Source organism: Vigna unguiculata, chromosome 7 (genome assembly GCF_004118075.2).
Source record: "Vigna unguiculata cultivar IT97K-499-35 chromosome 7, ASM411807v1, whole genome shotgun sequence".
In the NCBI taxonomy this organism is placed as follows: domain Eukaryota; kingdom Viridiplantae; phylum Streptophyta; class Magnoliopsida; order Fabales; family Fabaceae; genus Vigna; species Vigna unguiculata.
In genome coordinates, this window is record NC_040285.1 from 33,178,557 (window position 1) to 33,201,274 (window position 22,718).

At 31.4% G+C, this 22,718-nt stretch overlaps 4 protein-coding genes and 1 long non-coding RNA gene across 5 annotated transcripts; 2 read left to right on the forward strand and 3 right to left on the reverse strand.

The window, feature by feature from the left end:
• Nucleotides 1–1,334: 1,334 nt before the first annotated feature.
• Nucleotides 1,335–2,800, forward strand: LOC114190316. The gene is made up of 3 exons (XR_003605786.1): nt 1,335–1,732; nt 1,840–1,956; nt 2,089–2,800. It is a non-coding gene; the product is annotated as an uncharacterized LOC114190316 (long non-coding RNA).
• Nucleotides 2,801–3,193: 393 nt separating this feature from the next.
• On the reverse strand, nt 3,194–4,068 carry LOC114190315 (ethylene-responsive transcription factor LEP-like). Its single transcript, XM_028079147.1, has one exon. The coding sequence runs from the start codon at nt 4,055–4,057 to the stop codon at nt 3,596–3,598; it is 462 nt and encodes a 153-aa protein (XP_027934948.1). The 5' UTR covers nt 4,058–4,068; the 3' UTR covers nt 3,194–3,595.
• A 5,988-nt stretch (nt 4,069–10,056) lies between these two features.
• On the forward strand, nt 10,057–12,701 carry LOC114190314 (laccase-15-like). Its single transcript, XM_028079146.1, has 6 exons — nt 10,057–10,155; nt 10,678–10,829; nt 10,938–11,182; nt 11,282–11,410; nt 11,522–12,466; nt 12,571–12,701. The coding sequence occupies exons 1-6, from the start codon at nt 10,057–10,059 to the stop codon at nt 12,699–12,701; spliced, it is 1,701 nt and encodes a 566-aa protein (XP_027934947.1).
• A 2,535-nt stretch (nt 12,702–15,236) lies between these two features.
• On the reverse strand, nt 15,237–17,705 carry LOC114189518 (laccase-15-like). The gene is made up of 6 exons (XM_028078107.1): nt 17,598–17,705; nt 17,281–17,432; nt 16,953–17,197; nt 16,733–16,861; nt 15,704–16,651; nt 15,237–15,590 (listed from the first exon to the last, which is right to left on the reverse strand). The coding sequence occupies exons 1-6, from the start codon at nt 17,688–17,690 to the stop codon at nt 15,460–15,462; spliced, it is 1,698 nt and encodes a 565-aa protein (XP_027933908.1). The 5' UTR covers nt 17,691–17,705; the 3' UTR covers nt 15,237–15,459.
• A 2,050-nt stretch (nt 17,706–19,755) lies between these two features.
• LOC114192802 (cytochrome P450 78A7) lies at nt 19,756–21,969 on the reverse strand. Its single transcript, XM_028082623.1, has 2 exons — nt 20,962–21,969; nt 19,756–20,531 (listed from the first exon to the last, which is right to left on the reverse strand). Exons 1-2 carry the CDS (start codon nt 21,967–21,969, stop codon nt 19,908–19,910), a joined length of 1,632 nt encoding a protein of 543 aa, XP_027938424.1. The 3' UTR covers nt 19,756–19,907.
• Nucleotides 21,970–22,718: the final 749 nt, after the last annotated feature.

Consider the following 22,718-nt stretch of genomic DNA (forward strand, 5'->3'; position numbering starts at 1 on the left):
TTTCTCCCAAAGTTAATCTACGCCCAAAGAGGTTACTAAATAATTACGTGTAGGAAGCATAGGTTTTGCGTGCATTGGGCCTAATATTTTAGACGGGAGAAATGGTTAGTTTTTCTTTAAATAAAAATTTAAATTAGTTTTTCTTTAAAATTTTACTTCAATTTTAATTTTAAAAATAACCTAATTTTATTAAATTTATTTGATATTTCAAACACATTTTATTATAATACGTTATTTACGTTATTTGATATATTTTTACTTCAACATTAGTTGAGAAATGCATTTGAATCGTTAACTAAACTTAACAAAATTGATTAAAACTACTAACTTTGCATATATTTAAATATTAGAAACTAAATTGTTTAATATCTGTTAAGTATCTTGAATATGAATTATTTTAATATATGAACCGGCTAATAACGAAGAAATATATTTACAAATTAAGTAATTTCCATATCGGAGTAAAGTGTGTGGGTGAATATTTTGTTAAAAATTGAAAAGAAGTATTACGAAACAACATTTGGTGATCTTGGAAATGGGCACGCACGTGATCGTGCGTGAGTTGAAGGGAGAGTTAACCACGTGAATCGATGTGGGCCTAATACTTTGTATTATCAGTGTTTTATATCAGAGGATTAGGTGAAAAAAGGACAAGAAGATACATGCAATTGCTTTCACTCAGTTAATGCTCAGCACTTATCTCTCATAACTTTACTGGAGTAGGTACTGTGCTTTTTATAACTCTGAGAAGCTCATAAAACCATTGCAGTTACAGCAATTTCCTTAAAATCTTTTAATACCAACTATTCTGCTGTCAAAGTCTCACCTCTGCTGCAATACTATACTTAAAAGGGAAAATTATTTATGGAGAAACTTGTCTTTTAGAGGGAGAAGTAATTTTATATTTCATTTTCCTCTATTTACTCTCTATGTCTATCCACCAAAATATACCATATGCAGAAGAGAGTACGAAGAGAGCATAATGTGTAATTAATATAATTAATGATAGAAAATATTACATGTTTATATATATATATATATATATATATATATAAAAGTATTTTTCGTATATTTTATATTTGTTTATCTTATCTAAATACTAATTCATGAAATACGAGTAATGGTTAGAAATACAGTGTAAGTTTAATTCAATCTCATAAAATTAACTTGTAAGGTGAGGATTGTATCTCCACTTATATATTGTGAATTGGTCTTATCTTTAATTGATATGAGATTTTTAATACAACCTTTTACGTCGAAGTATATTCATTTGATGTGTAAGACCATAAATTAGTAGTAAGTAGTTAGCGGTCTAATAACAAATGAAACATAGTGTATAAAAAATCTTATTAGCATGAACTCTAATTTGGTCCATGAAATATGAAGAATATAGTCTTTTGGAAGGGAGTGCATTTAAGAGAGGTGGTTGGAGTTGACAGAAGCAAAGAAGCACTGAAAAACAGATAAAGAGTAAGATTAAAATTGAGAGACGCAGAAGAAGTTAAGGCGAAAGAGAATGGAAGAAGAGAGAAGAGCAACATTCTACGTGTACCATCCATGCGATTTTCTTCAAGAAGCAGTGAGGGCAGTTTTGAAGTGTCTGGGTATTGAGTCTTCACAACCAAAAGAAGAGAGAAACTCATCGCCACAAACACATGCTGCTGCAGATCCTACTACAAACTCTCCAACAAAAACTCAAACATCCCTAGATGATGCTGCAGATCCACCATCTGTAACAGATCGCTCCATTGTTTGCCTCTCTCTCTCTCTCTGTTTCTCTCTCTGTAAATACATGTTTGTTTTGTAGCAGTAACCAAAATCTGAAAATATGTTATGCAGAATGCAAGTTTATTTGCAAGGCGTGATGGTAGTCGAAGGTCTGCAATCAGCCATGGACCCGGCCCTCAGCATAATTAATATATGCCATGGCTCTGCACTTTCCACTTCAAAATTTCAGTAAGCTTCTTCCTGTTATGAAATCTCAAACCCCATTTACCTTTTTTCTTTTCTGGATATCAAAATCTTTGCATTTTAACTATATAGTAATCAGGTTAACTAATAATTACCGACGGAGTTACTTTTCTGCAGGAAGTTTTAAGGGCTTACTCTAGGACCAGCCCTTCTGAATAAATAAAAAATTGTGTTCACTTTCCTTCTCAGTGTTTATCTAACAGAAGCAAGTTATCGTAAATTTGCTTTCGCTACCTATTTATTGATCTTTCATCTACTTTACCATTTCTAGATAGAGTTGTATTGTATTGTATGTGTATGGGAATTAAATGTTGTTCTAGATATACAGAAGGTCTCACCTGCAAATTATCAGTATTTATTTGCTGCCTTGTGGCTCACAATTTTCTTATTTTGTGTGTCCACTTTAATATATACATATTATAAATTGTGGCACCATTATTCTTCCGACAAAAAGAGGGGCCTAAACAGAAGACGACGCATTCAATAGTATCTGAAGTTTGAGTTGGTGGTGTGCGTCAAACAAGGAGGGCCATATTATGTTTTTTGATGACTATTATTATTAGAATTGAAGGAAAATGGTAACATCCCATTATTAATAATTGGTGATAATTGATAAAAGAAAATGAAATTGTATATTGTGTGAGTGCAGTTTTCTATATACATGCCGCTCAAATTTTTTCACGTCATGTTTTTTGGTATTAAAACTTTTCTATTTAACGCCTTAGTTTTCTAGCTTAACATTATTTTGGTTCACTATTCCAATATTTTGGGCGTATAAATTTATTAAAAAAAAAAATACTAAGTTACTTCGTTTTAAAAGGTTGTTATAGAAGAAGATATAAGAGGAGCTCTTTAGTTAGGTACGGCCAATTTTTATTAATTCCATAAAACAGAGTATTTTAATTTTAATCTTTATCCTTTTTTTTTTAATTTTAGTATCCATTGCTAATTTTTCCAGTTTAATTTAATGGTGATAACATCGTAATAAAATAATGATGATCACATTCTATGTAAAAAAATCCAATAAACAAATGGCATCAAAAGCGTAATATTTAAAATGACAATAATATATACAAAGACCAAACTTAAAAAAATAATAGTTATGGGGGCAAAATAAAAAATAATAGAATAATATATTTACAATTACTAAAATAAACAGCGTTTAAAAAAGATATTTAAGCATATAACTAAAAATTGATGGACGGACAAATAAATATAGCCCATGTGAAAAAAAAAAGAAGATAAATTTCCTACCATTTAAATTTACATGAATTTTAGACGTTAAAATTTGACATCCAACTGAATTCCATCAAATTATTTTATATGTAATTTGGAAATGTATAAGTCTGTATATCCTACCACTTTTTTCTTCTATTACTTGAATATTCATCGACCAGAATCAACCCAGCTGAAATCTATAGCTCCTTAGTTTACCATTATACCAATATTTAAAAAACCCCTTGAAATTCAATGCCCAATTAAAAAAATAAAAAATAAAATCTTATGTACATGAATAAATAGCGGTTCGCTGCACGTAATTGGATACGTAGAAATTTTGGTGTAGAAGCCATAAATAATATCAAATGCTGATTATAGCCTTTTTTAGGTCTCATTGGAATAAAAACTAAAAAGAACAGTTACCAGAGTTAGAAAAGCTTTGCAAAATGGAAGCAATAACCAGAGATTCATCATCGCCATCGAAAACAGAATTCATCTCCGGACAAACTCCGACACTTTGATGCAGCTCCTCCGGGGTAGGTGGCGGCGGTGGAGGAGGCAATGAGATAGAAGGAGGTGGCGGAAGAGAGAGAAAAGGGTAATGAAAATTGGTTCGAGCGTTAATACCACAAATGTTGATAGATGAAAGATCATAGGCTATAGCAGCCTCTTCAGCAGTGTCAAATGTGCCTAACCAGTGTCTCTCTTTGGTATAAGGGTTCCTAATCTCAGCAGCATATCTTCCCCATGGCCTTTTTCTCACGCCAAGATACATTGTAGATCGCCTAGAGCTTCTCCTAATAGGGTTTTTGTAAATCAGTGAAGGAACATTTTCCATTGGCTTGGTCGTGGAAGCTGTTTCAGACATAGAAAAGATGCAGTGTTGTTGAGTTTGTCTGTATAATGGTAATTAGTGTATATATAAATAGAATGATTGAGAAGGTTATAGTTTAATCGATGAAATTTATGTGCAGTCCATGTTAAAATGTCTAAGAAAGTTCGTTAAGATAGACTTTAATTTAGTTTTGATATCATATTGGAGTATGCATTAAGTCTATTTCAATTCCACAAAACGAACTTATGAAATAAGTATTGCATCCTATTATATATTATATATTGTAAATTGGCCTTATCTTTCATCGATAGGAGAATTCCATAGGAGAGTTCCAATCGTCTTGAGTGGAAAATGGAACAAAGGAGGATGAAAATTATGTGTTTATATGATATAATATTGGGTGGAGTGGGGCAGGTAAGAATCAATATATAGCAATCATGGAATATATAATATATAATTAACTGATCATTTTTTTTCTCTAATGGCTCTATCTTCTTCTTCATTTCCCTGATTTCCTCGTATCTGACATTATCAGAGTCAGCATAATGCGTAAATCACTGCAACTGCTGATTTATTGTCACCTTTGCCAATTAATCTCTCTATTTATGTTCTTGCTAGATTGATGGATGATGAATTAATTATACAAATTTGATTAGTTGTTTTTTTAAGAAAAACTGGTTAATTAAAACTGTCCCATCTTGTTGCCAATTTATCAAATAAAAAATAGGATCTTTTTGTCATGCCTGCATGATTTTGTGGTTTGTGTTTGTGGAAAGTTGAACCGGTGGTTTATCATGACTTCTTTGGCAGGCAGAAAAACATAATGTATTTTGGATCTTTATAATGGAAAATCAAGTTGTGATATGTTTTTAATTGTTTATGTTTTATATAAAAATGATTAAGTTTATATCAAGATTTCATGATTAATGGTTCAATATTGCTGCTTGTTGCAGTTTTACCCTTCTGCCAAGTTTTGCTCATTAATTGTTAATCATCGTGTAATTGCTCACTAACTAGTTTATTAATATATCCAAACCATTCTATGTTTTCTTAGAAAATGCAAAGAGATAATTTTATAGTCCATTATTAGTTTCGTTGATCCAAGGAGTTAGGTTTGTTTATCAATGAGCCATTCGTGCACATAAAAGTTACATTTTTATTTTGTTTTATATTAACCGCGCGTGATGATCTTGCAATTAAGCTATTTTCTTTAAAGTTGGAAAATTAGACGCCTAAAATTGCTAAACACTGTCTTCAAGATTTTTTTTTTTTTTGCAAACTATTGTAAAAATTTGCTCTTTAAAATTAGTTTGATTTGAACACTATAGGCTAAATAATACATATGAGGTGGAGCCTTACATATATTTTGTTAATAAGAATCAACAACGTAATAAAATTTAATATGCTAAATTATTTTTCTAATATCGTCTCACAACACTTATATCATACATACGCGCGCGTGTATATATATGCGCAAAATCATGTATTTATAGTTTAAGAATTTAAATATCAACATAATTATCCAGTTAATGCAATTGTGTAGTTAATAAGTAATTTGTTCAAGTGGAACATAAAATACTCCATAAAAATATATGTAAAAATTTAATTTATTAATTTTAGAGTCAACCAATTTTGGATGATAAAAGGTTTAAATACATTTGGTAGCGCGAGAATTGACATGGGCATGAAAAAGTGAAAACTAATTCCAACTTTTTGATGTACAAAGGAAAAGAAAAAACATTAGTTTTATTATTAAAAACAAAATGTTAACACACATAGAGAAGTCAGCAAACGCAATCCATCTTGGTGTTAGTAAACTATGAATGAAATGAATACATCAACTAACCAATTTCTAACCACTTACATTGACACATATTAATTTATAAAGTGCAACGATAAGATGTACATCGATTGATTTAATTTTGAATTGTATAGTGTACATATATCCCGTATAAAACACCTACTCGTAGATTCCATCAGAAAATTTTATCGTAATTTCTAATTGAAAAAATTTAACCTAAATTTTTTACATGATTTTAATTCAAAATTTTAACATAAAAAGTTTATTAATTCATTTTTTTTACATATTATTCAATTTTAATCTAAATGAGACTGATATTTAGATTCACAAATAAAAATAAAAATTAATCATAATATACCTTTACTATACCATGAAAGAATTAAGGTATAGCAATAATAAGAAATTAAAAAAGATAAATACGGATGATTTGAATTGGAGAGGCAGATTTTAATAAAGAATGAATAATTTTTGTATCTTAACTCTATATAGAACTTTTGACGGATTGGTTATATTTATCATTAATTAAATATGAGTTCGATCTATATATAAATAATTGATACTATTTTCTTAAAGATAGTAAATTTATAAAATTTATAAGTCTCCATCTTTATATTCATTTAATTTTTTAAATTATTAATCAACGTAAAACTTAAACTTGCGATTAGATTTTTAGTATTTTTTCTTTTGTCATGAATCAATGTTATTAAGGATTACATAATGTGTAATTGTTATCCTTTATTCATTCAAGGTAAAAATAGTAGTATATTACGTGTGTGAGAGGAAAGAAACTTGTCACGTTATCTTATGATTTATTAAGAATAAATTCTAATTATTTTATATTCAAATTATTAAAATTATATTTAATTTATATTAGTTTAGTTTCAAAAGTAACCTGGAAGCTAAACGCAACGGAGGAAAGACAACGAAGGAGTACTTGAATATGGAATCTTGTTGTGCTTTGATCCCTTTTCCTTAACTATAGTTGAAATTGCATTCTACAATGGCAGTGGTGGTTTTATCAAAATTAACCCCAACAACACTTCAATAGCATTAGCAGCCATGTAATAGTGGTAGAGTGTTTGAGATAAATGGTGAAACAAGAATGTCCTATTATGTAGAAATTCATGATAAAATCTAATTCACACTTGAGATATTAAATTGTACGAATATATTCAATATTTTTCTTTTCTAATAAATATGATACTTTTAACTCATACTTAATTTTTTTAGAAAAATATATATAACTTTTATGTAACTCTTTAATAGATATAAAAAGTCTCTAAGAACTAATATTAAAAGTTTTTATAATAATATAATAAAAGTAAGATTTAACTACTCATTTGCTTTTGCCCCTATATTGATTAAAAAGTTATTAAATTTCCACTTTTATTATATTTTCTTATCAAGTTTCAATTTTTGAAATTGTCTCGATCATCTTTCCGTCATTATCTTACCAGTGGAAAAAAAAAAACTTTTGTTTGTAAGAAAACTAACACATTAAAGACATGTCATGTCATGTGCAATGTGTTATTTTGTAATTTTTTTTTAAATTTTTTTTGTAAGAAAATTTTGTTGTCTGTGTCAAGTTCCGTGGTGTGACACATGACATTGTTAGTGTTACATGGTTTGATAGTGCCATGTAATATGACAGTGTCATGTGTCACTGTTTTTGTATTCAATTCAATAGTCATATATCTCTAATTGATTCAATTCAATTCAATTTCAATTATTTTTTTTCAAATGAAATATAAGGTTGCTCCTCTTTTGTAACCAAATTTATTATTTGTATAAATATTATACTAATATTTATATTAAATTATTTTTTTATTAAATATTTATGGAATGATTTTTAAACCAATTCTAACAATATTATTGGAATTCATTTAAATTAATTACTTTTAATCTTAGAAAAAAATGGATTCATAATATAGTAGTTTTAATTTTTTTAAATTTTTGAATGAAACTTAAATTTATTTATTTAATATAATAATATTTATACGATAAATAATAAAGTATTGTCTAACTTAAAAATAATAAATATGGTCTCAACTTGAATACAGACAACATTACTTCATTTAATGAAAAAATTGGAATTGATTTGAATAATATATATATATATATATATATATATATATATATATATATATATATATATATAAACTGAATTAAATACAAGACAATAAAGACAATATATGCTTTGTGTTCATCCTGAGAGTATGATATATAGACAACAATTTTTTTTCTAAAAGATAAAATTAAAAAAATGCAAATTAACACATAACATGTCATGACATCCATCGTTTATGAAGTACTAAAAAAAAACCTAATTAAATAAGTTTTTTAAAAATTGAAACTTGATTGAAATAAAAATAAAAGTGAAAACATACTTATAACTTTTTAATAGGATAAAAAAGAATTAATTAAGCCTAAAAGAAAAAGAGGATTTACTGATATTTTATTTCACAGCTTGATTACAAATCTTCCTCATTTTCGCTTTTAATTGAGGTTAGTCTCTCTAATTATTAAGATACTAGGTCGAGAACGAGGTTACATATCGTTTCTCATTAATTCTCTTATATGCATGAGCTATTTGCGCTATCAAAAGAAAGTATATAGTTCGGTATATTATATGAAATTAATTGCAATAATATATAGTTGTTGCAAAATAATTTGCAAAAATTTATGTAGACTTTATAATATGTTCCTTTTTAAGTTTGAGTGGAGAAATTTATTTACACAAGCTGCAATCCAACCACATAAGATACAGGTTAAGGTTAAGACCTGTACGCCTATTTCTTACAAATTTTAAATAAAAATTTATATATTTTAGTACACATGTGTATTACTTTAATTTATCGGGTGCTTGATATAAAAGGTTTCTTCATTCAAAGAAATCATCAACCCTTACAATTATGATTTTAAAATACGTTTGATTATTTATAAATATTTATACTTTTAAAAATAAAGAGAAATACAATATTTTATTTTTTTTTTCATCAAATGATTTGATAAAAATAATATAAGGTTTTTATTTAGAAAAACTTTCCAAATAAACTCAAACTAAATTTGATTAAACATAATTAAATTTTGACATTTTAACTATACTGATATTTTAAGTTGAACAAACTACTTAAATTATAAAAGGTTAGTTTAGTTATATAAATACTTTTAAAGATGTATGAAAATATAAAACGTATTCTGTCAAGTCCGACGTCCATATAGCCCACGTCAGGGGAAAATATTTAGCTTTTCACCGCAGTCGTGTAGATGGGAATGTAAATGAGGTGAGGTAATGCAGTTTCACGAAGTTTAAATTTATAAAAAACAAATAACTATTTAAAATTGATTTATTTATTTAATCTAGTTCAGTTAGAAGCTTAAATTTGACTTGTTAAAAAATATTAAAATTAAATTTGTTTTTTTTTTTGTTTCATTTAGAATTTAACTAATTTTTGTAAAAATTTCTTAAATTATTTTTAATTTTTTGTTAATACAATGTCTTAAAATTATTTCAATTCCAATTTATTAATATAAATATGTATATACTTTATTTTTCTTATAAAAGTTATTCAGACATTAAAATAAAGTTATTATTTTATAGAAATGCAACTCAATATTAATTAATAAAACTTGAATGTTAAAATAGGTGTATCAATATAAAACATAAACTATATATATATATATATATATAGAGAGAGAGAGAGAGAGAAAAGCAAGTTATTTGAATTTATAATCTAAATTATTTAAAATTTAAACTCGACTCATTTAAACAATTAAACTTAATCGAAAGTTTACATTATTTATTTAATTTAACCAGTAATTAACATATATAACTTGAATAATTGAGAAATTATAATTGAGAAATATCTACATACATACAAAGTATAAATCAATGCATAATTAAATTATAAGTCATAATTAAAAATAATATAAAAAAGTGAACTTTTATTTTGATTAAACCATCTTAACTATTAGTGGTTATGGCATCATCTAAATTAATGATTAATTATGGGGTTTTGAAGTAAGTTGTTGTTGCAGTGCTTTCAAGAACTCTTCAGCTCAAATTGCCTCAGGAATCCTTCTTAAGTTTCTTTACATGTGACAATGAGGTTGCACCAATATTTGAAGGTTTTAACTCTATTTAAATCTTGCATCCCAACATACAAAACTCTTATTGCAGAAAAGTTCCACATATAACAAAAACAATTAGCGTAGTTAGGATTTCTTTTTGATGAAAATGTCACTTGGCCGGAAAATGTTCCTCCAAGTTCTGTGGTGTTTCTCGTTGATAGGTCTTAGTTCCCAAACACGGAGTGCTTACACTTTTGTTGTGAGTACCGTCACATCCTATCATTTCCTATTACTGTTGCAGACATTGGTGAAATGCTGTTTTATATGAACCATTACGTTTGTGAATATATTTTTGAAAAATAATACTTTGATAATAAAATATAATAACATAAATACATAATTAATGAGTTAAAATAGTGAATATTTTTAATAAATGTAATTAAAAATCAAGCTTTTTTATGCTGCCATTTATATATATAGACTGAAATATTTTTTTAATTTGTTTTTAAATTTTATGCTAATAATAATTTGTAATCATACCGTTGAGAATATATATAAATTCTATTAAACTATTATTATATTCATGGTTTGTTTTTTTATTGTAATACTTATTTATGCATAACTTTTTTTCTTTCATGAAGATGCTATTGTAATTTTAAAATATTATAATTTAAAATATTTATGAATTGAGCACATATTTATTCACAAATAAATGTCAAGAAAATAATCAGCAAATTGTTAAACCATCGGATAATAACTAATCATTTTGATTAACTTGCAGGTGAGAGAGGCCCAGTACACAAGACTGTGTTCCACAAAAAGCATGTTGACTGTGAACGGAAACTTTCCAGGACCAACTATCAGAGTCCACAGAGGAGAAACAATCTTTGTTAATGTTTATAACAAGGGCAACTACAACATCACTTTACACTGGTATTGAGTTTCCAATCTTAACCATTTTGATGATGACCTATGGAAAATACAACACCATGGATAAAGCTTAATCAAATGCATAGCTAACTCTAACTGATTTATGCACAGGCATGGAGTGAAGCAACAAAGAAACCCATGGACAGATGGTCCTGCATACATCACTCAGTGCCCCATCCAACCAGGAAGAAAATTCACACAAAAGTTGATTTTTTCTTTCGAGGAAGGGACTGTGTGGTGGCATGCTCATAGTGACTGGGCTAGAGCCACTGTCCATGGAGCTATCTTTGTTTATCCAACCAAGAATAGCCCCTACCCTTTTCCCCAACCTCATGCCGAGATTCCAATCATATTTGGTACGAAAAAGGTTGTTTTTATATGATCGAAATCGCTATAATATATGCATAGAAACATGGTTCAAAATGGAACAATATATTTTGTTCATTCATATGTAGGAGAATGGTGGAACACTGATGTCAACGAGGTCTTCACTCAATCTATTTCAACCGGAGGAGCTCCAAATATATCTGATGCTCTCACTATAAATGGTCAACCTGGGGATCTCTTCCCTTGCTCAATGACAGGTACTCACAAATGATAATTATGTGACAGTTCATAAACATATATGTTTCTTCTTGCAAATGTTTGTATTTTTGAGGTTATGCTTTAAACGCCATACTTGTTTTAATATGCAGAAACGTTCAAGCTAAGTGTAGAGCGAGGAAGGACTTATCATCTCCGTGTTGTTAACGCGGCAATGAATCTCATTCTGTTCTTTTCTGTTTCCCAGCACAATCTCACTGTTGTTGGTGCTGATGGTTCGTTCACGAAGCCATTGACGAGGGAATACATTTGCATATCACCTGGACAAACAATGGATGTGTTGTTGCAAGCAAATCAAGAGCCTAATAATTATTATCTGGCGGCAAGGGCATATTCTAGTGGGGTTGGTGTTGCTTTTGATAACACCACAACCACTGCGAGAGTTGAATACAGTGGCAATTACACTCCACCTTCGTCTCTTTCATTACCTTACCTTCCCAACTTTAATGACACAACTGCAGCTTTTGACTTCATCACAAGCTTGAGAGGCTTACCTGAGAGATACCCCCGCCAGGTCCCAACAAACATCACAACTCAAATAGTCACCACTATTTCTATCAATAGTTTGCCATGCCCTGGTGGCAGAACCTGCCAGGGACCAAATGGAACCATTTTTGCTGCTAGCATGAACAACATAAGTTTCGACACCCCCAACATTAACATACTAGAAGCCTATTACTATCATGTCAATGGGGTATACAAAACGGGATTTCCCAGATTCCCACCCTTTACATTTAACTTCACTGCAGACTTTTTGCCTTTAACATTGAATATACCAAAGCGAGCGACTAGGGTTAACCTGCTGAACTATGGTGCAACGGTTGAAATTGTAATCCAAGGAACAAACGTTGTTGCAGGAATAGACCATCCGATGCATCTCCATGGGTTCAGTTTCCATGTGGTTGGATATGGGTTAGGCAATTTCAACCAAAGCAAGGACCCCGTTACTTTCAATCTCATTGATCCTCCTCTTTTGAACACAGTTATTGTGCCACTGAATGGCTGGACTGCTATTAGGTTTGTGGCTAGCAACCCTGGTATGTGAAGTGTTTGCGTATAATTCTTAGTTTTCCATTTTTAATGATTTTATTAGCGGACACTTTTTTTGTTGCATGAACTGCATGTGTTTTTTAAATTTCAGGAGTATGGTTCATGCACTGCCATCTGGAACGCCACCAAGCTTGGGGCATGGAGACAGTGTTTATTGTGAAGAATGGGAAGGCTTCAAATGAAACATTACCACCACCACCGCCAGACATGCCCCCATGTTGAAGAATATTCTAGACTTTTTCTGTTTGGTGATTTTTATTTTTTTCCTTTGATTAATTTATTCTGGGCTTAGTAACTTTTGATACTGAAAAACAATACTTTAAGTGTTTGCCAGAAAGATGGGGTATGATGTAAAATACTGAGTTTATTGGGTGTTACTTACTGTTAAGGTTTCTATATACTTTTAATACACTGAATATATTTTTTCACATGAACAATAGGACATTTCAAATATTCTTTTTAAGAAACACGTTTGTTTTACCTTATCTTTCAAGAAGTCACGTATTAGAAATTTGGAGAAAAAGATTGTCCGTGCTTTGCCATCTGTCATAGTGTTTAGTTGTTGTTTTATTATTTTTGGCACATTTGGGTTCTTCATAAACGTCTGAAGTTGATAGTATCCTTTAATTTGGTGCCTAGTCTTGATCTTGCATGAACGTCTCGCATACTACAAATTCAAGTCAAAGAGAAAGCTCATAATCAAGAATCACAAAATCACGGATCCAGTAATTAAGGCCAGGACAAAAAACTCACCAAAGAAAATATCTAAATAACAACTAATTAATTTATGAAAAAAAAATTAATTCCTATAATAATCAATTTTAGATATAATTTTTAAATTAAAAATTATTTATATCTAAAACAATTTATATTATGAATAAAAAAATATAATTGAATAATATATTAATGTCTAACATTAATTATCAATATTTTAACTACCAAAATAAAATTAGTCTAAATTGATCTTCAATTAATTAATGACTAATTTAGATTCATTTGGTAGCTAATAAAATTCTAGTAGGTCAGGCATGTAATACCAATTTAGAACTAATTCACAAAACCCAATTATATTTTTGTATTAACAATAAAAGTTATTTTAAATATCAATAATTTTTAGTTTATAAATTGATATCTAAATTGATTACGTAATTTTTTTTTTCTGTAAAAGTGATTACTATTTCAACATTTTCTTGTAATGGTTATAATTGATAATGAGATATATTTTTTATTTATTTAAGAACATAGAAACTCAAACACCAGTATTGAGTTGTGAGGTAACTCACCTGAACTCTAACTCAGGATAATTAATGTATCCTATGACAATTTAATTATTATTGAATAATATTATGGTAACATAAAATATTTAAAGTTAAATTACTCACAATTTTAAACATATGATTAAACTAATAATATTTTTTAAGAATTTTTTTGTAGTGATAATAAAATATGTTGTAAGAATTATGGAATCTCACTGTAATTAACTCCTCTCAAAAAATCCCATCACATTAGTTTTCATAGACATATATATATATATATATATATATATATATATATATATATATATATATATATATATATTAATAAATACCGCATTTAACTGCTATAAAAGGTCACTAATTTTTTTTTTGCATATTATTATCTAAACAACAGTTTTTGCAATATATTTTATAATATGTATTATCTTTTATCTTTTTATCATAACATTTATTTCATCTCACATCTTTTTCCTGTGTTTGAAGTTACGATTTCTGTAACTATCTATCAATCACAAGTTATTTACAAAATATGTTTGTTTTTTTTTTATCAGCATTTACAAAATATGTGATCTTTGACAAGTATTCAATTTCTTGAACAACATCAATCTTTTATACCAGTTACTTTGCACATATAAGTAGATATTTGGATGATAAGATAATAAATTGGAATTGAATAAAAGACATAATTAATCCGGATTAATAGATCTCAGACAATCTAGTCTAAAGGATTGTCTTTGCAGAAAAATGAATATAGAATGAAGGTTTACTTAGGAAAAAATCTCTAACGAAAATTTTTAAGATCTAAAACCAATCAAATATATAATGAGAGAAGAACATCATTCGAAGGAGGTTTAAAGTGCAAAGATTTTTTGTGAGAAATTCAAATTTCCAAGGACATGTTTGGTTAGATAATATTAATAAAACCTTGTTGGACATAAGTACTACATGAACATGACACAATAAAATGGCCATTGAAGTAAACACATTATTATGTAAAAAGATAGTTTGTGTAATTAATCTATTATGAATTATGAATATCATTGTTAGGATTGGAATATATAGGATAAAAATACTTGGATTGCAAATGTTAGATATTATCTTATATCATAATGACAATTTGTTTGTAGATCATAATACATAATTTTGTATATGGGTTAGAGCACTCCAATTACTCTCATATAAATATATATATATATATATATATATATATATATATATATATATATATATATATATATATATTATTTGTAAAAGTATGTTTTATTAGATCTGAATTGGATCTAATAATTGGTCAATTTCTAAATTTTAAATTCAGTATATCTTATTGGATGGGAGTGCATTTTGAAAATTACAATCGATGATCACCTTAGCTATATATAGCCAGCAATCGATAATGTTTTAAGCCTGCTGTCATTTTTATAAGGCGATGGTCATGTGACACTTAACCAACCAAAGACTACATACACCAAGCAATTAATAGCCGAAAGAAAATCTCAATTGAAAGACCATTTAATAATGTAAATATCATATGTTGATGGAAAGCCCCGCAACAAAATTGCCAAAAATAATAAAAGAAAGTGAATTATTACAAATAGCAATGTACTCGGAGAACCAATTTCCTCAAATTTGGAACACATGCCTTCTGGAGGGGTAAGGTAAAACAAACATCTAACTTATTGTTTTCAATGTAAAGTTATTCAAACAGGGAAAGTCAAGAATATTCTTCAGCATGGGGGCATGTCTGGCGGCGGCGGTGACAACATTTGATTTGAAGAGTTTCCATTTTTCACAATAAAAACTGTCTGCATGCCCCAAGATTGGTGGCGCTCTAGATGGCAGTGCATAAACCATACCCCTGCAATTGAAAATACGTGCATGCAGTTCATGTAGCAAAATTTATTAAACTCTCCATTCAAAAATTTGAAAAAAAAAGGTTAAATATATGAACTCGTAATTGGCGTTACATACCAGGATTCACAGCCACGAATCTAATGGCAGCCCAGCCATTTATTGGCACAATCACAGTATTCAAGTAAGGAGGATCAACGAGATTGAAATTCAAGGGATCTTGACTTTGGTTAAAATTGCCTAATCCATATCCAATAACATGGAAACTGTACCCATGGAGATGAATAGGATGATCTATCCCTCCAATAACGTTTGTTCCTTGGAACACAATTTCAACTGATGCACCATAGCTCAGCACATTAACCCTAGTCTCTTTTGTTGGTGTATTCACTGTTATAGGCAAAAAATCTGCAGTGAAGTTAAACGTAAAAGGTGGGAATCTGGGAAATCCCGGATGGTAAACCCCATTGATATGATAGTAATAGGCTTTTAGAATGTCAATGTCGGGGGTTTGAAAACTTATGTTGTTCATGCTAGCAGAGAAAATGGTTCCATTCAGTCCCTGGCAGTCATTTCTGCCATTGGGGCATGGCAAAGTGTTGACAGAAATAGTGGTGACTATTTGAGTTGTGATGTTTGTTGGGACTGGACTGGGGTATCTCTCAGGTAAGCCTCTCAAGTTTGTGATGAAGTCCAAAGCTGCTTGTGTATCATTGAAGTCGGGGAGGTTTGGTAATGAAGGAGATGAAGGTGGAGTGTAATTGCCACTGTATTCAACTCTAGCAGTGGTTGTGGTGTTATCAAAGGCAACACCAACCCCAGTTGAGTATGCCCTTGCAGCTAGATAATAATGACCAGGTTCTTGGTTGGCATGCAACAACACATCCATTGCTTGTCCTGGTGATATGCAAATGTAATCCCTTGTCAATGGCTTCGTGTACACAGCATCAGAACCAACAACAGTGAGGTTGTGTTGTGAAACGGAGAAGAAGAGAATCAGATTCAGTGCCGCGTTGATCACTCGGAGATGATAAGTCCTCCCTTGTTCTACATTTAACTTGAATGTTTCTGAAAATTACAAGAAAGTGTGGCGTTTAGAGCTGAAAGTTGATCATTAACTTCATCAACTTTAGACATTGATGCCTATACCTGGCGTTGAACAAGGCAAGAGATCCCCGGGTTGACCATTTATAGTGAGAGCATCAGAAATGTTTGGGGCTGCTCCTGTTTCAGAAGACTGTCTGAAGACCTCGTTGACATCATTGATCCACCACTCTCCTGCATATCCTCGTGCTTGTATCAGTATATGTTCTAGCTATATTTGGTGAATTGCAGAAAAACAAAAACTGTTAAGGATAATTTTTAGTACCGAATATGATGGGAATCTCAGCATCGGGTTGAGGAAAAGGGTAGGGAGTATTCTTTGTTGGATAGACATAGATAGCACCATAGACAGTGGCTCTTAACCATTCACTGTGAGCATGCCACCATATGGTTCCTTCCTCAAAAGAAAAAATCAAGGTTTGTCTGAATTTCATACCAGGTTGGATGGGGCACTGAGTGATGTATGATGGACCATCTGTCCATGGATTCCTTGGCTGCTTCACTCCATGCCTGTTCATAAACCAGTAGTGGTTAATTGGTTAATTTTCATCCATTCATATGTTATTAAAATTGCTTAAGCTAGAAAACTATACCAGTGTAAAGTAATGTTGTAGTTGCCCTTGTTATAAACATCAACGTTGATTGTGTCTCCTCTGTTGACTCTGATAGTTGGTCCTGGAAAGTTTCCATTCACTGTCAATATACTTTTTGTGGAACAAAGTCTGGTATACTGGGCTTCTCTAACCTGCAAGATTAATCAAATCATTTTATTTTATTTATGGGTTTTCATATGATAATTTTATAAAAAAAAAAACAATAATTCTTTTTCTGATGAAAAGCTATCCGTGCAGAAGAGTTATGCTGGGGAAACTAAACAAAAGAACAGAAAAATATTCTTGCTGTTACTCACTTCAAAGGTGTAATGACTCTGTGTTTGGGAACTAAGAGCGATCAAGGAGAAACACCACAGAATTTGGAGGAGAATATTCTTGCTGCACCACATTTTCGTGAAAGAGAAAATGTTATGCAACTCGTACTACAATGCTATTGCTAATAGTTAGTGTTATATATAGGAAAAAGTTTTATGCAGGAGGTTTTATATGTTATAACGAGTGATTTAAACAGATATTGTATTGAGTGTGCATCAATTAGTTGTATTCTTCAAAAATTGGTGCGGCTTCACTGTCATGTTTACCACTAATGTATAAGTCAATAAGTCAATCTAGCCATTTAATCAATTGTAAGAAAATTGTAAAAGAAATTAAAGAGGAATTTGTCAAGCAATTTGAGTTGAAGGTAGCGTATATATTGGAAACTGATTGTATTGTACCTCTTCGAAAACACTGCAACAACAGCTTTACTTAAAAACCCATAAATAAATTGCTAACTTTGGAATGTGATGCCATCCTCCGAATAGTTAAGATTGCTTAATCAAAAAAGTGTTAAGCTATCCATTATTCGCTTCCGTTTTGTTTGATTTTGACTTTTCATTATGTACATGCACACATTTTTTCCGTATATGATTTATTATAATTAAATGATGATTAGTTTAATTGATGATGTTAAATTTATACTTTTTAGCGAAACTATCCCTCAATGTCAACAAATCTCTTACAATGTCAATTACTATTGAATTAAGATATATTTAAGTAATAAAAAAAGAAAACTTACATTGGTTCTTATAAAGATTAGAAACGGTGGATCTACTTTTAAAATCTAGCCATTTATTTACTTCATGCCATAAATCAATTTTAACTAGTAAAACTAAAAAAAGAAAAAAGTATTTTTCTTAAAATAATATAAAAACATGAACTAATAATCCATATATTATGTTATTTCTATTATGTAATGTATTTTATTAAATTAATTTATTGTACCAATAAAAAATAAATTTCCAAAAAATTAAATATAATAAAATAAAACTGCTACGTTAAATTAAATAACTGAAATCGGCCTTCACCCTGACGACTTCAATCTCATATATGCAGGAATCGACCTCCTTCTTGACGATTTTCTTTTTTTAAAAAAGAAAACCGGTCGGGGGAGGACAAGCGTCCTCCCCATTACAACTTGACCCAATTTCACAAATAAAATTTCAACGGACCTTAAGCCGGTGGTCATTATTGCCTAATAGATTTTTAAATGAAAAAATATAGTATTAAACTAAATAAATTATAAGTAGTGTGGCATCACTTAATAAATTGGAACAGGTTGAAGGGAAAAAGAAAAGTAATTACTTATAATAGCGCCATTTGAAGAAGACAACATGGAATTATTATTAGAGATAAATTACAAACCATCATTTTATAAGCTAATATTAGTTTTACAATGATGTGCTTTGAGTTAAATTATATATTGAACGTGATTTTTATCTTAGGAAACAAACCTAGCTAATCCTCAATTAATTTGTTTCCCTACCACATTAATGAGAAATGAAGTTTATAATAAAAAAACAAAAAAAAAAAACTACAGTTCTTGGTTTAAGTGTGTGAGAATAGTGTTTGGCCATTCACTTTTCTGTTATGGCTTTGAGAGATTCAATCGTTAACCGACCTAGTTAGTAGCTAGTATGGCATTGCACATTGAAAAAATCAATGCCACCAATCTTAGCACGTTGCTTAACCAACTGTCTTCTCGATATACAAATCTCATTTTTTATTTCAATATGGTAGAAACTTCGTGAATTCAATATGACACATTAATATATATATATATATATATATATATATATATATATATATATATATATATATATATATATGTGGAAAATTATCTTTTAACAAATTTTTTTAACAAACTTTTGACGAAGTTTCTATAAATAGAATTAAATAGATTATTTTTTTATTTTTTAATCAAAATAAAGTAATAATTGTAATACCTCTTTTACTTAAAAAGGTAATTTGTCAAAAAGTTTGTCAATTTTTTTTAAACTATCATCTTCCTATATATATATATATATATATATATATATATATATATATATATATATATATATATATATATATATAATATACTGCTGAATATCAACTTATATAAATTATATTGCTTATCATCGTACAGAAGTTGGTAAAGATTTGGTATTACAACAAAAAGGATATTTATCTCACTTGTATAAAAGCTAGATAAATAATCCTCACACTTAGAGACACTTTTTTATTGGAAAATTAGTACTTTTCACATACTTTTACACACACCCAAATCTCAGAATAATTATTAAGGTTTAATTAGTAAACCTTGGAGATGCGAGGGCTCTGAGGGGGTTCTTCATCTCACAGGATAACTTCAGAACCTCGGCTAGGTCAACTGGGTTAGCCATGTCTTCAAACCATTGAAAACGATGAACCAAGTTAGCCACCCAAAGGCTCACAGTCACAAGACCAAGGTTTTTACCCGGGCAAACCCTACGTCCAGCTCCAAATGGTGCGAGTCTTAGGTCACCACCTCTCACATCCACTTCAACCCCTCCTTCACTCTTCACAAACCTCTCTGGCTTGAACACAAGTGGCTCGTGCCACACGCTAGGGTCATGAGTAATGGCCCACATGTTCACCATTGCTGTGGTGTTGGCTGGGACCACCATTCCATTGCTGAGATGGACATCTGACGTGGACAAGCGGGCCCACGAAAGAAGAGGCCCAATTGGATGCAATCGCAAGGTTTCTTTCACAATGGCTTCTAAGTATGGCAACTTTATCACATCAGCATCTGTAACTACCGTCTTGTTTCCCACAACCCTGCGAAGTTCATGGCGGAGCCTGGTTTGTACTTCCTCATTCAAAATAAGCTCCGCCATTACCCACTCAGTAAGAAGTGCTGTTGTATCCGTGCCACGAAATATCATCTCCTGCGTGCAATCAAGTTTTTAAAATATTAATACTTTAACTTCTATGTACCTACCACACTACAATAATATTAATTACTATAGCTCATAAAACTAATTTAAAATAAAAGATGATTACCGTGACATTAGTGTCACTTTGGAGTGTGTTTAAATATTTATTTTTTTTGACTATTTTTTGTTTTCTTGTTTTTGTTTTGCTAATTAGAAAATGCAGATGAATAAAAAAATGTATCGATCTTCTGAAACATAACATTCTGCCCAGTTAAATTTGGAGGATCTTTTATGTTTGGGTTATCATTTTTTAATTAGAGTCACGCGACACATTCCCAGATTTGATATTTAGTTGCAGTAGTTTTTTTCAAACGCATGCACGTGTTAAAACATGCATGGGCAATAAACTTCCGTACGTTGTAGGGATTAAAGAAACACAAACCCATAAAACAGCAATGATGTCATCGTCTTCGAGCTTGTCCTCCCCTTCTAGAGAGAGCAGCACGTCCACGAAGTCCGAGTCATCAGAAAGTTCCTTGAATGGAGCCATTATGCGGTGCTCCTCCAGAATCCTCTTTACAAATTTCTTCACTCTCGGAGCAAGAACAGAGCACCGTTCTCGAACACGTAAAGGGTCATAGAAGAAGCTGATCCAAGGAACATAATCAGACCAGTTGAAAGCTCCCAGAAGGTCAAAACCTTCCCGCACCATGTCGCGCACCTCTTCAATCTCACGCCGATTATAACACTCATCTTGGTCGTGGTACCTTCTTCCAAAGACAGTTCCCATAACGTTATTCAGCGCTGCATCTTGGAGGTGTTTTCTTAGGCACACGAACCCGTTTTTGGACTGCTCTTGAGCTATAGCACGCAACATGGCGGCGCAGTCTAGCCAGCGACCTGGCTCGTGGGCGAGAATGCGCCGCGGGGAGAAGAGGTGTGTTGAGGCTACCCTCCGCAGCAAGCGCCAATACGCACCGTTTGGGGCAAACCCAATGGCGCGGTTGAACATGAGGCTCTTAGCGGATTGTTTAACGGGGCGGTCGGCGAAATGGGGTGAGTTCAAGATCTCACGCGCCACGTGAGGGTTTGAAGTTACAACTACTGGGCTTGACCCCAAACTGAAGGCCATGAGTTTGGTGGCGGATAGGGCTGAAGCAATGGATGCGAGGGTGCGATGAGGTAGGGCATGGTTTAAGCTAAACAAGAGGCCGAAGAGAGGGACTCCTTTGGGCCCGGGTATAGGGACCCGGCCCATTTGGTTCTTTCCGTTTCTCCATGCAGGACCTCCTCCCCCTCTTGGGAAGGCCCACGCCAGAAGGGCAATGGAAAGAATTGCAGTGAGGATAATGAGCAAGAGTGGGTTGTGAGTTAAGTTCTGTGTTCTTGCTATGGCTGGAAGAGTAAACACCCACCAGCTAGTGTCTAATGACGAGGAAGGTAACCCCATTAGAGTGGAGAGTGAAATGGAAACAGAGTTTGAAGCAATAAGAGAGAGTGATGAAGATGGTTGTGAAGTGCAGGGGAGAGGCTTGGTATAAGTAGGTGCGTGCATGGATTAGAGAAGCAGCTTAGTGTAAGTTTGAAGATATTATGTATTTTTAAGTACAAAAAGTGTGTAATAATGCGTGTAAGTGGGGTTAGAGATATACGTGGCTTAATTTGGTGGTTATAAGGTTTCCTACTTATTGTTACACCTAAATCTAGTGTTCTAGAATGGCCGTAGCCTCTGATATAATATGGCATTGGGAAACGACGTAGGCATTCTATTACAGACATTTATGTCACATTTTTTTATGTCTTTCTTTCTAAATTGCATGACAGAGACGCAGGCAGAATGGTGGAGGAATTTTGAGCAACCGCCACTGCGCCCTTGAATGTCGGATCATGGAGCACAGGATTTAATTATGGAGGCATGCATGCATGGACGTGTGTTAGGGCGGGAAGCAAGGTTGCACATACGTGTGCACGTTGCTCGAGGCCTCTCGCCTCACGTGACTACGGGCTATTCAAGAATAAGTGCATCGTATTCCTAAATAATCCAACGCAATTTCAATTCCTCTCGATTCTTAACGACCCTGTGAGACCCTAGTGGCCAAGTTTAAGTTAGAATAAGATGAGTCAAACAAGCAGAGAAAAGGTTACTTCCCGAACTTTTCTTTTGCAAATAAGGTTATATTTCACAAAAAGATATTTATA

Bases quoted from the DNA above. Each gene is read 5' to 3' on its own strand.
- LOC114192802 (XM_028082623.1), bottom strand. From the start codon at position 21,969: ATGGGGTTACCTTCCTCGTCATTAGACACTAGCTGGTGGGTGTTTACT. The intron at 20,532-20,961 runs GTTTGTGTTTCT...GATTGCACGCAG, and splicing joins ACATCATTGCTGTTTTATGG to GAGATGATATTTCGTGGCAC.
- LOC114190314 (XM_028079146.1), top strand. From the start codon at position 10,057: ATGAAAATGTCACTTGGCCGGAAAATGTTCCTCCAAGTTCTGTGGTGT. The intron at 10,156-10,677 runs GTGAGTACCGTC...ATTAACTTGCAG, and splicing joins GGAGTGCTTACACTTTTGTT to GTGAGAGAGGCCCAGTACAC. The intron at 12,467-12,570 runs GTATGTGAAGTG...TTTAAATTTCAG, and splicing joins GTTTGTGGCTAGCAACCCTG to GAGTATGGTTCATGCACTGC.
- LOC114189518 (XM_028078107.1), bottom strand. From the start codon at position 17,690: ATGTGGTGCAGCAAGAATATTCTCCTCCAAATTCTGTGGTGTTTCTCC. The intron at 16,862-16,952 runs GTACTAAAAATT...GAGGATATGCAG, and splicing joins TGAGATTCCCATCATATTCG to GAGAGTGGTGGATCAATGAT. The intron at 16,652-16,732 runs GTATAGGCATCA...TGTAATTTTCAG, and splicing joins CTTGCCTTGTTCAACGCCAG to AAACATTCAAGTTAAATGTA.
- LOC114190315 (XM_028079147.1), bottom strand. From the start codon at position 4,057: ATGTCTGAAACAGCTTCCACGACCAAGCCAATGGAAAATGTTCCTTCA.